A 17,046-nucleotide genomic window follows, 5' to 3' on the forward strand; every position below is an offset into this window, starting at 1 on the left:
GTCTGGAAGCCGATTAGGGGAATCCTTTGCGAGGCATGGGATTTTCGGTTTCTGAGACTGATATCAGCGCTTCTGGATAGACCCTGCCCCTTGGCCTGGCTGCTGATCTGCAGCATCCTGAAATTGGCTGCAATATAGAGGCGCCCCCAACTGGCTGTTTCAGGGGCTTGTAGGGCAGGAGGTGCCCTGAAGTCGAATTGGTGATACAGCAACAGAAGAGACCCTAGTGAGGGGGGCTTGCGGGTTTCTGACACATAGGTCCAAGTTTGCAGATGTGCCCTCCCCCATAGGGCTGGCACCCAGCTGCGGGGATCCCTGAAGGCTGTGTTGTACTTGCAGGTTGCCCCCAGGCTTTGTGTCCCTAACCCTTGGGTGCACACCCAAACTTGACCAGATGAGTCAGAAACCCCAACCCCCTCTCTAGGTCTCTTGCTATCACCTATACAGAATTTCATCCCTGAATCTACCATGCCCTGAGGTCCATCTGAGGTCCTTGATTTGTCCTAGCCCCTCAACATTTGCATTTTTTAAATTTTTATCATTTATTTTTTATTTTGTATTGTCCTGGTTTCTAATATTGCATTATCTCCTACTCTTTTCTCCCTTTGTATCCCCCAAGGTCTTTTTTTTTTTCATTTATTTAGGGTTTTTTTGTTGTTGCTGTTGTTGTTGTTCTATATCTCCTTTTCTTTTCCTTACTTGTTCCCCTCTCTTTTCTGTACCCACCCCCCTTTTTCTTTCTTTCTTCTCTTTTTTTTCTCATGTCCCTCATTTTCTTCTTATTTTATTTTATCTTAATTATACAATAGGTGAGGCAGGGAACAACTCACATTTGCTGGGTTTCCTCATCCTCCATTGCCACATTTCTGTGAGAATTGATTTTGGCTACCTACACTATCCCCTTTCCCCTACATCTTGATATCCTCCATCATCTACCGTCTCTCCTATATTCCACCTCCCCTTCTTTGATCCCCAAATTGTCTAACTTTTAATTTCTAATACCTTTGTGTTTTTTTCTGTCTTTTATCCACTCTTGAATCTATTGTCTTTCTCTTCTCTTTCCCTTTCTCACAAAAACAGTAGCTTTTTAATTCATACCATATTCCACCCATATTCAGTCAACTACCTCATTATAGGTTCTCTACTTACTGCCTTAACTCTACAAAACTTACATGAATCTAAAATCCATCCTCCCAGATCTCATATTGTTGCTCTGTTAACATTTATTACCAATACTACTTTACACATAGGGAATCGGACTTTGGCCCAGTGGTTAGGGCGTCCGTCTACCACATGGGAGGTCTGCGGTTCAAACCCCGGGCCTCCTTGACCCGTGTGGAGCTGGCCCATGCGAACAAGGAGTGTCCTGCCACAAAGGGGTGTACCCCGCGTAGGGGAGCCCCACGCGTAAGGAGTGCACCCGTAAGGAGAGCCACCCAGCGTGAAGGAAAGTGCAGCCTGCCCAGGAATGGCGCCGCCCACACTTCCCGTGCCGCTGACAACAACAGAAGCGGACAAAGAAACAAGACACAGCAAAAAGACACAGAAAACAGACAACCGGGAGAGGGGAGGGGAATTAAATAAATAAAAATAAATCTTTAAAAAAAAATACTACTTTACACATTTTCCTTTCTTACACAATTGCCTTTCCCTGACGCTAATACTTTCCTTCAAAGTGAACTCAGGCAGCAATAAGAAATTAGAATAAGAAGAACAAAGTGACAAACAGAGGATATAACACTTACACAAAAACAACAGCTAATTAATCCCCAAGACAAGACAAAGAAGCTAAGGAACTGATTAAACCCGTCAAGATAAAATGATGACCAGACAGCAACAAAAAACTACAAACCAAACCAGTAATCAGGAAAACATGGCTGAATCCAATGAACAAACTAAAAACCAGGAAGGGGAGCAGAACTTCGCACAAGTAATTAAAGATCTCAGAACATATATCACAGACAAATTTAATGAAGTAAAGGAAGAGGTTAACAATATGAAGACAACACTTGGAGAGGAAATTGCAGACATACACAAAAAGATAACAGATATCATGGGAATGAACACCACAGTTCAAGAAATCAAAAATACACTCACAGCAAATAGCAGCATATTAGAAGAGGCAGAGCAGAGAATTAGCGATGTGGAAGACAGTACATCAGAAATCAGACAGTAGAATTGATCGAGTAAAAAAATAGAAAAAATCCAGCTAGGACCTAGGGACCTTAATGACAATGCAAAACACACAAACATACATATTATAGGCATCCCAGAAGGAGAAAAGAAGGGAAAGGGGTCAGAAGGAGTGTTGCAGGAAAGAATGGCTGAAAACTTCCCAAATCTACTGAAAGAGACAGAAGTACATATCCAAGAAGCACAGCACAACTCCAATAGTCATAAAGCCCTACAAGCCCAACCCAAGACATATACTTGTCAAATTATCCAGCGCTCAAGACTAAGAGAAAATGCTAAAAGTAGCAAGAGAAAAGAAAACCATCACATACAAGGAAAGCTCCATAAGACTAAGTGCTGATTTCTCATCTGAAACCATGGAGGCAAGAAGGCAGTGGTATGATATAGTCAAGGTACTAAAAGAAAAAAATACTCTATCTAAAAGAAAAGAAAAGAATACTCTATCCAGCAAAACTAGCTTTCAGAAATGATGAAGAGTTGAAAATATTCACACATAAACAGAAATTGAAATAGTATGCCAACAAGAAACCTCCCCTTTAAGAAATTCAAAAGGGAGTCCAACAGGAAGAAAGGAAAAAATAGGACAGACAGAGTTGGAGGAGAGTGTAAGAGCAACAAAAAAGACAAAAAGAGAAGAAAAAGAAAAAATGAACAAAATATGACAAACACATGTCCAATCAAAATATGCCTAACATAAATAATTCCTTGAAAGTAATAATACTGAATGTCAACGGATTAAACTCACCTATCAAAAGATTCAGACTGGGACATTGGACAAGGAAATATGATCCATCTATATGCTGTGTACAAGAGACACATCTTAGACCCAGAGACTCATGGAGGCTGAAAGTGAATGGTTGGAAAACAATCTTACAAGCAAACAACAACCAAAAAAAGGCAGGAGTAGCTATATTAATATTAGGCAAAATAGTTTTTAAATGCGAAACAATTGTGAGAGACTAAGAAGGAAACTAAATATTAGCGAAAGGGACACTCTCTCAAGAAGAACAAACAATCATAAATACTTATGCTCCTAACAAGGGCACCTCTAAATATGTGAGGCAAATGCTGGAAAAACTAAGTGAAAGAATAGAAGCATCTACAATTATAGTGGGGGATTTTAATACACCACTATCAACTTTGGACAGAACATCTCAAAAGAGAATCACTAAAGAAACAAAATATTTGAACAGTATATTAGAGGAGCTGGATCTAATAGACATATCCAGATCATGACACCCAAACACAGCAGGATATACATTTTTCTCAAGTGCACATGGATCATTCTCCAAGATAGACCATACGCAAGGCCACAAAGAAAGGCTTAATGAATTCAGAAAGATCGAAATCATAAAAAATAATATCTCTGACTACAGTGGAGTGAAGCTGGAAATCTGCAAGGGCCAGAGGTCCAGATCTCACAACAAGATATGGAAATTAAACAGCACACTCTTAGAAAAACAGTGGGTCAAAGAGGAAATCTCAAAAGAATTCAATGACTACCTTGAAAAAAATGATAATGATAACACAACATACCAAAACTTATGTGATGCAGCAAAAGCAGTACTGAGAGGGAAATTTATAGCCATAAATTCATACATCAAAAAAGAAGAAGGAGCAAAAATTGAAGAACTAACTGCACATTTGGAGGAATTAGAAAAAAAACAACAAAATAATCCAACAGGAAGAAGAAGGAAGGATATAACAAAGATAAGAGAAGAACTAAATGAAATAGAAAATAAGAAAGCACTTGAAAAGATAAACAAGACCAAGAGCTGGTTTTTTGAGAAGATCAATAAAATTGACAAACCTTTAGCAAGACTAACGAAGAAAAAAAGAGAGAAGATGCAAATACGCAAAATAAGAAATGAGAAAGGAGATATCACCACTGACCCCACAGAAAAAAGGCTATCATAAGAGGATACTTTGAAAAACTATATTCCAACAAAAATGACAATTCAGAGGAAATGGACAAATTCCTAGAAACACATAAGTAGGCTATATTGATGAAAGAAAAAATTGATGATCTCAACAAATCAATCACAAGTAAAGGGATAGTCATTAAAAACCTCCCAACTAAGAAGAGCCCAGGGCAAGACGGCTTCACAGGTGAATTCTACAACACATTCCGGAAAGAACTAACACCAATCCTGCTGAAATTCTTCCAAAAAATTGAAACAGAAGGAACATTGCCTAACTCCTTCTATGATGCCAAAATTACCCTAGTACCAAAGCCAAACAAAGACACCACAAGAAAGGAAAATTACAGACCAATTTCTCTAATGAACCTAGATGCAAAAATACTTAACAAAATACTTGCTAACCGTATTCAACAAAACATTAAACGAATTATACACCATGACCAAGTGTGATTCATTCCAGGTATGCACGGATGGTTCAACATAAGAAAATTAATCAATGTAATACACCATATAAACAGATTGAAGGAAAAAATCACATGATTATATCTATAGATGCAGAAAAAGCATTTGACAAAATACAGCACCCCTTCTTGATAAAAACACTCCAAAAGATCGGAATACAAGGAAATTTTTTGAACATGATAAAGAGTATATATGAAAAACCTACAGCCAACATCATTTACAATGGAGAAATCCTAAAATTCTTCCCTCTAAAGTCAGGAACAAGACAAGGATGCCCACTCTCTCCCCTTCTATTTAACATTGTCTTAGAAGTACTTGCTCAAGCACTGAGGCAAGAATCAGATATAAAAGGCATTCAAATTTGAAAGGAAGAAGTCAAAATTTCATTATTTGCAGATGACATGATCCTATACATAGAAAACCCTGAGAGGTCTACAACAAAGCTTCTAGAACTCATAAATGAGTTTAGTAAAGTCGCAGGTTATAAGATCAATGTGCAAAAATCAGTAGCATTTCTGTACACCAATAATGAGCAAGATCAGGAGGAAATTAGGAAACAAATATCCAGGGTGAATGGAAATGTTCAGATATACTCATAGTGGAAACAATTAAAAACAACAGCTGGGGGGATACTGGGTTCCTGGCTGGGGGGAGCTCTGTCTTGGTCCCTAGGGGAGCAGCAGCAGTCCCCTGGGTGCAATGGCAAGGACCAGGAAGGAATGAGGGTCCAACAGTGAGCCCCTGAAACTAATGACTATGGTTGTGAGCCTATACATCTGAAATAAGAACAAGGCCTAGAGCAGTACTGTGCCTAAGAGTTCCCTCCTGACAGCCTCCATGTTACTCAAATGTGGCCAGTCTCAAAGCCAAACTCATCATGTAAATGCAATGCTTTCCCCCCAGCGTGGGACATGACACCCGGGGATGAACCTTCCTGGCACCGAGAGATCACTACCAAGTACCAGCTGATGATGTATCTAGAGAATGACCTTGAATTAAAGGTTCAACGTGTACCAGCAGAATATCCCTGTCTCCATATAATAACAGGAGTTAAAAATGTTGTTTGACCTAAAGTAAGGGGGAAAAGGAAAGGACAAATGAGTTCATATGGCTATGAGTCTCTAAAAAAGAGTCTGGAGGTTGTCAGAAGGATTGCCCTTATGCACACCTGAGCAGAGTCTCAGAGACAGATAAAGTAGATACAACCCCCATGTGTTGGTCCTTTTGAGGGCTAAAGAGACCCACAGGTTCTATGGTCATGGCAGATGGGGTTCACTGCCATGCCAGTTGGCCCTTCTTTGGAGCTGGTGTTTCTGCGAGATGGAGCTGGACTCAGATGTGATCTCTTTTCACAAGCCTTCCATGCTACTTTACTGGAATTATAGTTGATGCTGGAGTTTCAGATATATCTAGGGGATTTGAATCTCTGGACTGACAATATGATAGGCAGGCCCTGAGCCTCAACAGACTTCAGCTCCTACACTCTGACTTATTGGACTTACCCCACTCAGCTAACATGGAGTTGAAGAAGGTCAACTACCATACCATGGAGCCTAGAGTGCCTACAACTGAAAGCAGGAGGATTGCATCCAGTATCCATGTGGAATCTAAGCCCCCTCTTTCCATAGATGTGGAATGGACACAACCAAGCCAAGGTCCACAGGAAGGAGGAATACAGTAAGGATTAGAGTGGACTTAATGATATTCTATTCATGAACTATTGTGGTTACTAATTGAGAAAATGTGGCATTGGTGTGGAAAAAGTAGCCATGGTGGCTGCTGAGTGTGGGGAATGGGAGGAAGAGATGAGATGTGCGGGGAATGGGAGGAAGAGATGAGGCATTTTTGGGACTTGTAGTTGTCCTGAGTAGTGCTGCAGAGACAATTGCCAGACATTGTATGACCTCCCATGGTCCACTGGATGGAACGTGGGAGAGTGTGGGCTATGGTGCAGACCATTGGCCATGGGGTGCACCGAAGCCCAGAGATGTACTCACCAGATGCAATGGATGTGTCATGATGATGGGGGAGAGTGTTACTGTGGGGGGAGTGGTGGGGTTGGGGTGGTGGGGGTGAATGGGGACCTCATATTTTTTGAATGTAATATTTTTTAAAAAATGAATAAATAAAATAAAAAAATAAATGAATTAATGAATGAATAAATGCAGAAAGCCTCATTGTGGATTTGATGAAAGGTGTTCTCTAGCAACCAGAGTGTGGTTGCCCAATTAGATTGGCCATCACTGCATCTGGAAATACCAGCATTTCCTCAGTACCCTATAGGACATAACCATCATCTTCTTGCATCAAGTGCTCTTGAGTTTGGTCACACTGAATTCATCTGAGGAGGATTCTCAAGTGACCAGGTTCTTTGATATTCCAGCCAAAGCAGAAGTTTGAGAGACCCATCTGTGTTTCCTGGGACACAGATGTGGATGGTGGGAGATGGACATCCTCAGGCTGTGTGATTCTCAAAGCTTCTGAGACCCACACCATCTGCAGCTGTAAGCATTTGGTGAACCTGGCCATCATCATGGCTTCTATGGAGCTCACGGTCAGTACTGATGGGCTGTGCTCAGTATAATTCTCACCATCTGCATAATTCAATTCCATGCCAAGGAGGCCCTAAATGCTATTTGGAGGGTGTATTAGTTAGCCAATGGAGTGCTGATGCAAAATACCTGAAATTGGTTGGTGGTTTTTATAAAGGGTATTTATTTGTGGTAGGGGCTTACAGATACCAGACCATAAAGCATAAGTTACTTCCCTCACCAAAGTCTGTTTTCATGTGTTGGAGCAAGATGGCTGCCAACGTCTGCGAGAGTTCAGGCTTCCTGGGTTCCTCCCTTCCAGAGTCTTGCTTCTTTCTGGGTTCAAGGGTCTTTCTTCCCAGGGCTTGCTTCTTCCTGGGGCTAGCTTCTCTTTCCTCTGTGCGCTTACTTCCCATGGCTCTAGCTTAAGGCTCCAACATCAAAACTTCAACATCAAAACCCTTGGCTTTGTCCTTTGCCACACCTTTTATCTGTGAATCCCCACGCCTTAGAACCCAAGGGGCGGGGACTCAAAGCCCTAATGACGTGGCCCAATCAAAGCCCTAATCATAACTTAATCACTCCCAGGTACAGACAAGATTACAAACATAATTCAATATCTATTTTTGGAATTCATAACCATATCAAACTGCTACAGAGGGTAATATTGATGAGGGCTTAAGAGTGATGGCTCTAAGGAAATACTGGTTTAGTTTCACGTCCTATTTCTGTCTCTTCCTAGCTGGATGACTTTGGGAAATTTACTCAACCTCTCTGAGCTAAGTTCAATTCTCATGTTTCAAAACTTGAAACAACAGACTGTGATATCTATCACAGTATAAACATACTTTAAGTATGTTAATTTTTTCATCCTTAAACAACCATTATTATAGTTAATTTACAAATGAGGAAACAGAGGAATAGAGCATTTAATTGTCTTGCAAAACTCATACAGTTAGAATTTAGCAAAACCAAAATCTATTCTCTTAGCCCCTTTGTCATAGTATGGTACATGGGAGCTCATGAAATGGTGCTTGGGATAACTTTAACATATCTTTAACACTCAAATTTTAAAATTAACTATGAATTATGACATAGGGGAAGGACTCAGATTATTATGTTCTACTCCCAGAAGCTGGGGAAGCTGAGAATATCTGTCTATCATTTAAGATTCAGTGCAGGAAACAGAAACCAATCAAGGCCTTTCAATCAGGAAGAGGTTTAACACAGAGAATAAGTTGCTCACAAAATTATGGAAGCAGAAGGAGGAGTTGATATCAGTGGGTGGCCGCCTGGATTTTGGCGTCAAGGGCCCCTATTCAGCTGTGATTCAGAGGTCAGAAACTGCTGCTTTCATTTTGCCACACATCTCTGAAATTGAGACCTGGACACCTGGATGGAGAAGTTCAGTCACAACTAACTACTGACTGCTGGAACTCCACTTGGTTACTGTAACTACTGAGGAAGGGCTGTGTGGTTCTACCTTATGTCTTCCAACCTTTTGCTTCCCAAATGCCATGGATACATGCGGTCACCCCTCGGGCTGAAGTGTGGTTTGCTGGCCTGGCGGGTGAGCAGCCGTTGTAGGCCTATTCCAAACCACTGCCCCTGTAATAGGGTGGTTGGTTGGGCCCACCGCCACCCCTGAAGGAAGCTCGGCATGGGCGCAGAGTGCCCTCGGGTCTCCCCTTCTCGGCAGCCATGCTTCCCCGGCCGCCCCTTCTCCCGGATGGCGCCACACGATGCCTTGTGGGGCAGCACCCTTCTTCTTCTTTCTCCCTGCACAGGCGCAGGGCGGAAAATTCCAGTCTGCCTTTTCCCCTCCCCCCGACAGCAGCAACAGCCAGGCGTGGGCGGGAAACTCAAGTCTGCTCTCTACCCCAGCAACAGCAGCCACCAATCCCTAAACCCTGCCCTCTACCCCAGCAACAGCAGCCACCAATTACTAAACCCTGCCACTTCCCCCAGCAACAGCAACAGCCAATCCCTAACCACCACCCCTCCCCCATCCAGTACCTCCCACTGACCTTTCTCTGGCAACCAATCAGAGCAGGGCATGGCTTCGACCAATCAGCCTTCCCCAGCCCCTATAAAACTGTTGCCTCTCCCTCAATAAAGTTGGACTTGTGTGTTTACCTTGTCTCCGCGGTAGTTCTTCTGCCGTGCACCCTCCAGTCCTGAGAGCCCCCGACAAGGGCCTGGCCTCCCTTGTCCCCAGTTCGTCGCCTGCTTCTCCGGGTGAACCCCTCATCGCCGGCTTCACTGGGCGACCCCGTCAGCCAATCCGCGCAACCCCTGTGAGACCGACCCCTCATCTGCTGCCGGACTGACCCCTCCGCACAACCCCTGTGAGACCGACCCCTCGTCTGCTGCCGGACTGACCCCTCATCCCAAGTGGGACCGACCCCTCATCCCAAGCGGGACCAACCCCTCATCCGTAGCCAGACCCCTCCTCTACCGACCGAGCAAACCGTTGCAGCTGGCGCCCAACGTGGGGCAAGGCAACCCCACCACAGCCTCACTCCATTACCTGGCGGCCCCCCCTCTCCTCACTTCTCACCTTGGGACTTCTCTCGTGCAACATTGCTGCTACCTGAGCCTTGGCTACCTCATATGATCCACAGCAGTCTGGGAGAATTGCTGGATGGCTTTCTCCTTCCATGTCGGGGGCTTATACCAACCCACTATGATTAAGAGGAGCCTTGGATTTCTCGGGAGCACATGATTGCACGTCTGAAGTTACCCTACCACAGCCCTATGCCCTCCTCTCTTCTCACCCCTATCTTTTCGCCCTGCATTGCTGCTCCTGAACCTTGGTGACCTCATACAATCCACGGCGGTCTGGGAGAATCGCTGGATGGCTTTCTCCTTCCATGTCGGGGGCTTATACCGACCCGCTATGATTAAGAGGCGCCAATAAAACTCTCAGGAGCGAGTGACTGAGCACCTCCACCCCTGCCTTCACCTCTGCCTCCTCCCCTCCGTGCTTGCTCCCCTTTGCCTTGCTCTACTGCTCGTCGTTCCGCCTTCCCCTCGTCAGGGCCTTCCTTTGGCCCACGACCACCGTCGGAGTCCCATCGGCTCCGACCCCTCATCTCACCGCGCACCTCGGCTCCCATCGCCGCACTCTCAAGATTGGGCCGCCCCATGTCGGCCTGCCCCATTAACATCGGCCTCTCTCGTGCCCGTGGAGACCTTGGCCTTCTTTATCCTCGCCTATGTCTCCACCACTCCTGACGCAGCCACCACCACCACTGCTGGTGCCCTGACGCGACTTGTCCTCTCCGCTGCGATCCTCCAGACCATCACACAGTCTGCCTCTGCCGCTCTTCGCCGCCAAGAAGAGATCAACTACCTGTAACGCGCTGCCATCCTGGACTTTTAACAAGCAAAAGGACCTTCTAGTCACCGAGATCAACGAGAATTGGACATTGGCCACCCTTGCTTGCAACGGCAAGATACCGCCCCCCAAATTGTACATTTATATCCCCGGCATGCTCACCTCCCTCTTCAGCCCCACTTCCCTCATTGCTTACTGCCTCTTGGGCCTCGGCTACTTGTTGCTGCTGCCATCCTGGCCCTTATTTGAAAAGAAGGGGGAAATGCGGTCACCCCTCGGGCTGAAGTGTGGTTTGCTGGCCTGGCAGGGGAGCAGCCGCAGTAGACCTATTCCAAACCGCTGCCCCTGTAATAGGGTGGTTGGTCGGGCCCACCGCCACCCCTGAAGGAAGCTCGGCATGGGCGCAGAGTGCCCTCGGGTCTCCCCTTCTCGGCAGCCATGATTCCGCGGCCGCCCCTTCTCCCGGATGGCGCCACACGATGCCTTGTGGGGCAGCACCCTTCTTCTTCTTTCTCCCTGCGCAGGCGCAGGGCGCAAAATTCCAGTCTGCCTTTTCCCCTCCCCCCGACAGCAGCAACAGCCAGGCGTGGGCGGGAAACTCAAGTCTGCCCTCTACCCCAGCAACAGCAGCCACCAATCCCTAAACCCTGCCACTTCCCCCAGCAACAGCAGCCACCAATCCCTAAACCCTGCCCTCTACCCCAGCAACAGCAGCCACCAATCACTAAACCCTGCCACTTCCCCCAGCAACAGTAATAGCCAATCCCTAACCACCACCCCTCCCCCGTCCAGTACCTCCCACTGACCTTTCTCTGGCAACCAATCAGAGCAGGGCATGGCTTCAACCAATCAGCCTTCCCCAGCCCCTATAAAACTGTTGCCTCTCCCTCAATAAAGTTGGACTTGCGTGTTTACCTTGTCTCCGCGGTAGTTCTTCTGCTGTGCGCCCTCCAGTCCTGAGAGCCCCCAACAAGGGCCTGGCCCCCCTTGTCCCCAGTTCATCGCCTGCTTCTCTGGGCGACCCCCTCGTCGCCGGCTTCGCTGGGCGACCCCGTCAGCCAAACCACACAACCCCTGTGAGACCGACCCCTCGTCTGCTGCCGGACCGACCCCTCGTCCCAAGTGGGACTGACCCCTCGTCCCAAGCGGGACCGACCCCTCGTCCACAGCTGGACCGACCCCTCATCTGTAGCCAGACCCCACCTCTACCGACCAAGCAAACTGTCGCAGATACATCTCCTTGGAGATCCTAAATTATATCCAGGACTTTAGTCTCAAGGGATTCTGGGAAATGTAGTTTGTAGATCTCCTGCCCCTGCAATACATGGGGTGGGGTATAGAACAGGGGTGGGAATCATCACTGGATGAGGCCAGTGGATGGCAAGGGATGAGGATGAAAGATAAATTGTTCACTCTGAGCGTCCGGGATAAAAGCCTTTGCATTCTTTCTGGCCAAGCCAGGGAGATGGAACATTCTTTTACCTGCCTGGGGGGAATGTTGATGCATCTCTGAGGTCTACTGTGGATCTCCTTCCCGACAGATGGAGTACTCCTTGTCCATAATTAGCCATGTGGGCTTGGTCATCTCCCTGGTGTGCCTCGTCTGTGCCATTGCCACGTTCCTGCTGTGTCGCTCCATTCGCAACCACAACACCGACCTACACCTGCACCTCTGCGTGTGCCTCTTCCTAGCCAAGATTCTCTTCCTCACCAGTGTGAACAGGACAGAAAACAAGGTCTCATACTCCCCAGGCTGCACTCTGTATCCCATATAGCCCCATCATCTCCACATCTGTCCCAAGCCTCTCTATCCAAGTCCCTCTGTGCTCATCTCTACCTCAGGACCTTTGCACTTGCTGTGCCTTCTGCTGGCAACACTTTCCCTCCAGCTCCTTATTTTGTTGACTCCTTCTTGAGATAGATCAGCCTAAAATCACTTTCAGGATGAATACATGTAATGTCATCCTTCTTATTGTTTCTCTCTGAACTTGTAGTTCTCAACTGGTGTGATTCTGTCTGCCAGAGGACAGAGGCAATGTCTGGAGACAATTTTGGTAATCATAGCTATTAGAGGGGGAGTGCTACTGGGATTCAGTTTGTAAAGGTCAAGAATGCTGCTGCTAATAATTCTACTATGCACAGGTGAACCTTCACAATGTAGAGTTAACTATACCCAAATGATACTAGGGCTATAGTTGGGAAATTCTACTGTTATGTATCGCTTCATTTTGTTTTTTTCTCCTGGAATTTACAGGATTATTGATCATTGCTTATTTATTGTTTTCCTTGCATATCTATATCACCTATTGGAAAGTGATCTCTATGTGGGCAAGGACTTTGATTAGTTCACAAACTATAACCATACTAGACCCATAGCAGACACTCAGGGTTTCCCAAAAGAATGCTTTTGACATTTTGGGTGAATTGATTGAACTTTTTGTAAAACTGCCCCTCTCACTGTGGCATGTTTATCTTCCCAGACTCCTTTAGAATTAAATAATAGGAGTGCCCCTCATCTTTTTGACCAGGGTTTTACAAACTTTTTCTGTAAAGTGCTAGATAGTAAAAAAAAATTTTTTTTTACTTTGGTGCCATACGGTTTCTGTTGTCGTAACTACTGAAATCTGTTTTGCTGAGTGAAAACTGCCACAGATAATTTATAAATAGATGTGGCTGTGTGCCAATAAAACTTTATTTACGCAAACAGGTAGCCAACACAAGGGCTGTAGTTTGCTGATGCCCCTATTTCCAAACATCCCTTAAAGTAGGGTGATCAATCATCTACTTTGCTTTGCCCTAAACCTCTCAGTTGTAACACTGACTTTCATGCATTCAGGGAAACCTCAGTCCCAGGCAACCCAGGATGCATGGGCAGCTGACCAAAGGGAAAGTCTCACTTCCCCCTAAGAACCACTGTGTCTCTCTAAATGTCTGTGGATGAGTAAATGGCCAAGTTTGAGGAACTGCAATCAAGGCAGTCAGCTCCCTGCACTCCTCCCCTCAAGGGTGCTCCCTGGATGGGGACACTGAAGGAGCGTGTTTCTTCTCTCCAGCTGGGCTGTGCCATCATCGCAGGCTTTCTGCACTACCTTTTCCTCGCCTGCTTCTTCTGGATGCTGGTGGAAGCCGTCATGCTCTTCTTGATGGTCAGGAACCTGAAAGTGGTGAACTATTTCAGCAGTCGCAGCATCAACATGCTGCACCTGTGTGCCTTTGCCTATGGGCTCCCAGGACTGGTGGTGCTTGTCTCTGCTAGTATCCAGCCAAAGGGCTATGGGATGCATGATCGGTGAGTGTTGTCCCTCTCCCTGAAGACCCTTCTGCCAAGGCTGATGATGATTATTATATGAATAAGGAGGAGAGCTGTAATGGAAGCAGTGGCCGTGGCTACAATTTATTGAGGTCTTATTATTTATTATTGGACTCAGGGCAGCCATGTACAGCAGCACAGGATGTGCACTACACAAATCTAGAGGATACTATTTATACTGCAGTATAGGCAATTGTTGCTGCTGCACTCAGAGGACTTTATCGTACAGTTTTAAAATCATGGACTCTGGAGTAACCATTTTGGGTTTAAATCCTGGCTGTATTACCTTTAACTTGGTCAAATAACTTAATCTCTATGTGCTTCCCTTTCCCCATCTATAAAATGAGCCTAATATCAATGCCTACATCATTGTGTTACTATGAGGATTAAATGAGTTATTTTCTGGGCAATATTTAGAACAGTGACTGGGTACCTAGTAAAGCAACTTTAAACAAGATAATAACTATTATCACTGGTAGTGTAAGCTTAGTCCATTCTAAAGTGAAATATGTCTATCACATTTCCATGGGAGATAATTTTAGGAAGTACACTGATGAACATTCCTTTTTTTAAAAAAAATTCTTTTTACTTTATAGGGTATTATAACAGCACGCTAGTCTCATAATTTCACAGACATGACTGTACAGTATAAGTAAAAGTAAAAGTGAGTCATTTTGAAGAAAACATAAATGACAGGAGGTTTTTCAATAAGGTTTACCCTGTAACATGCTGTTATATCATTTAATCTATGACATAAACTTGAGAAAATGTTATTATCCCAATTTACAGGTGAAGAAACTGAGGCTCAGTGTAGTGAAGCGTTTCCCCCCATTCCTCAATGAGAACGGGGCAGAATGAGCATATAATGCTGGGTCATTCCAATTTTGGGGTCCTGCTGATTGACCCTGTGCTGTAGGCACTTTGCTGAGCTGTATTTGGGGGATTAAGTACTCAGGTTCCTCTCACTGCATGCTAATGGTTTGTACTTCAGGTGAGGTCATGAGATAAGGAGGTGAAAAATTTCATATTAAATAAGCATGCCTCATGGGACCTGCTCTACCATGAGAATTTTCATAGGAGTCTCACCTCCCAAGATTCTCCCATTAATTTTACATGTTACATTCTCTGTAATATTGCTCAACAGAATTGCTTAACCTATGGGTTAAGAATTATGGTCTCCATTTATAGAAGAAGAAACTGAGATGCCTAAGTCCTGAAGTGATATGGACAATATCATCTCCATCATACAAACATTTTCTACCTTTTGGTTACTCTACTTCTCAAGACTCACATTCCAGGGAGAGAACATCTAGGTGTCCTTTCTTGATATTTTTCCTTCTCTTCTTGTGGGGGAAGTATACTCCTGCTAAGGAAATATTGGAGTACTGTTACTGAATGGTTTTTGGGTAGTGAAATCGGAAAATATCCATTAGACACAGGATGGAAAAATACACTTCAGGCAGTTCACTATTTAACTCTCATTTTTCTCGCTCTCTTTCCCTTTCTTGCTCTTCCCTCACTCTTTCCTTTCCTCTTCTTTCACTCTCCTTCTTTATCTTTTTAACAAATAAGCATCAAATGTCTGGTCTATGCCAGTGTTGGGTGCATACAGAGATGAGCAATAAGTTAATACCAAAATTGTCATCCAACTCATAGGTTAGAAAGGGAGACAGACAATTTACACTTAATCAAAACAATGAACACTATAATTTATGATAGTGATAGATGATATTTTAAAAAGAAAGCATCTAGTAGAAGTAGGAGTAGGATACTTTAGCTAGGGATGGTCTATAGTGATTTCTCAGAGGAGATGAAATTTGAGCTCTTTGAAAGGAGTATCAGTGGAATTCTGGAGAGAGGGTCAAGGGATTCCAAAGGCTCTGAACATTTCATGGACAATTGTCCAGGAAACATACATTTTCTGGACAGAGGAAAATGCAGACTCACTTGTTCCAGTGGAAACCAATCTGGGACATGCTCATCGGAGTCTCACCTCCCAATATTCTCCTCTGTAGTGCCAATGTAGTGCCAATGATTACTGTAGAGTCTTGACTTTGGGACGAGTGATGACTTCTTGTTTTTCTCCATAGCTGCTGACTGAATACAGAGACAGGATTCATCTGGAGTTTCCTGGGGCCTGTCTGCACAATCATAATGGTGAACATTATGCTTGGTGACATATGTTCTGGAGGAGGACCAAGGAGGGGGATCAGGAATTGTCAGAGCAGGGTGCACAGAAGTTCTCCATTCTGATCTTGAGTCTTGAGATTTCAAAATTAGAGTGTAATGTATTTAACTTCCGACTTCTTCAGGCCCAAATGCAAATGCTCCTGGAAGCGACACGATCTTATCTCATTTTTTCTTCAATAAGACTGGGTCTGCAAATCTCTTCTAAGTAGAGATATTAAATGAGAGAAAAGGTAGGAGGAAATTAAGAACAATTTGGAAGGGAGTGAATGAGAGAGGGAAATGGCGGGATGAAGACAATGGGAAGCCTGGAGATATAAAATACCATCTTCTTACTAGATCTAAACACGCCATTCATCCGTTCAGAAACCTTTTCAGAATTTCTAATATTCTGAGCCTGACATACAGACTTCTTATTGTCTAGCCTCAGCCTTCCTTCCCCCTACGATCTCCCTGTAGCACAATCCCACATCGTTCTCTTTTCATTTACACACAATTACTTATTTTGATTGTTTTTAGTGATGCTGTATTGTTCTCAGTTCCCCAGACTGCCTTGTGCCAACATTCACTTTGCTCTCTCAACTGGCCGGTCCTTCCCTCTTGTTTGGAATCTCAGATAATTGAAATCCTCACCTCAAGACTCACCTCAACATTATATATCCTGCCATAACCCATTGAATGGACTGGGGAAGAGTGTAAACTACAGGGTAAACTATAATCCATGCAGTGTAGCAGTGCACCAAGATGTATACACCAAATGCAATGAATGTGCCACACTGATGAAAGAGGTTGTTGATGTGGGAGGAGTGGAAGGGGGGGAGTGGGGTGTGTGGGAACCTCCTATATATTTTTTTTTTCAGAATATCAGGATAAGGAGCACTTTTTTATTTTTTATTTTTTTTATTGACTTTGTAATAATATTACATTAAAAAATATATATATACTATTTCCCAATGTTTGATTCATTTTATTGTTTCAAATCTTTCTGTTATAATTTTTAATATTAAAAATAATGGTAAAGAAAAAAAATATATATATATATATGAGGTCCTTTTGAACCCTACCACCCCCATCCCACCTCTCCCCCCTCCAGCAACACTC

At 44.3% G+C, this 17,046-nt stretch overlaps 1 protein-coding gene across 1 annotated transcript in view; it reads left to right on the top strand.

Annotated features, from left to right (window-relative positions):
- LOC131274492 (adhesion G protein-coupled receptor E1-like) overlaps nucleotides 1-17,046 on the top strand; it is a 33,084-nt gene that overhangs the window by 14,163 nt on the left and 1,875 nt on the right. Inside the window, 4 exon segments of the mRNA XM_071209690.1 lie at nucleotides 6,961-7,131; nucleotides 11,990-12,184; nucleotides 13,502-13,737; nucleotides 15,849-15,915. Coding sequence (XP_071065791.1) covers nucleotides 6,961-7,131; nucleotides 11,990-12,184; nucleotides 13,502-13,737; nucleotides 15,849-15,915 — 669 coding nt within the window.

This window comes from Dasypus novemcinctus, chromosome 19 (assembly GCF_030445035.2).
Source record: "Dasypus novemcinctus isolate mDasNov1 chromosome 19, mDasNov1.1.hap2, whole genome shotgun sequence".
NCBI lineage: Eukaryota > Metazoa > Chordata > Mammalia > Cingulata > Dasypodidae > Dasypus > Dasypus novemcinctus.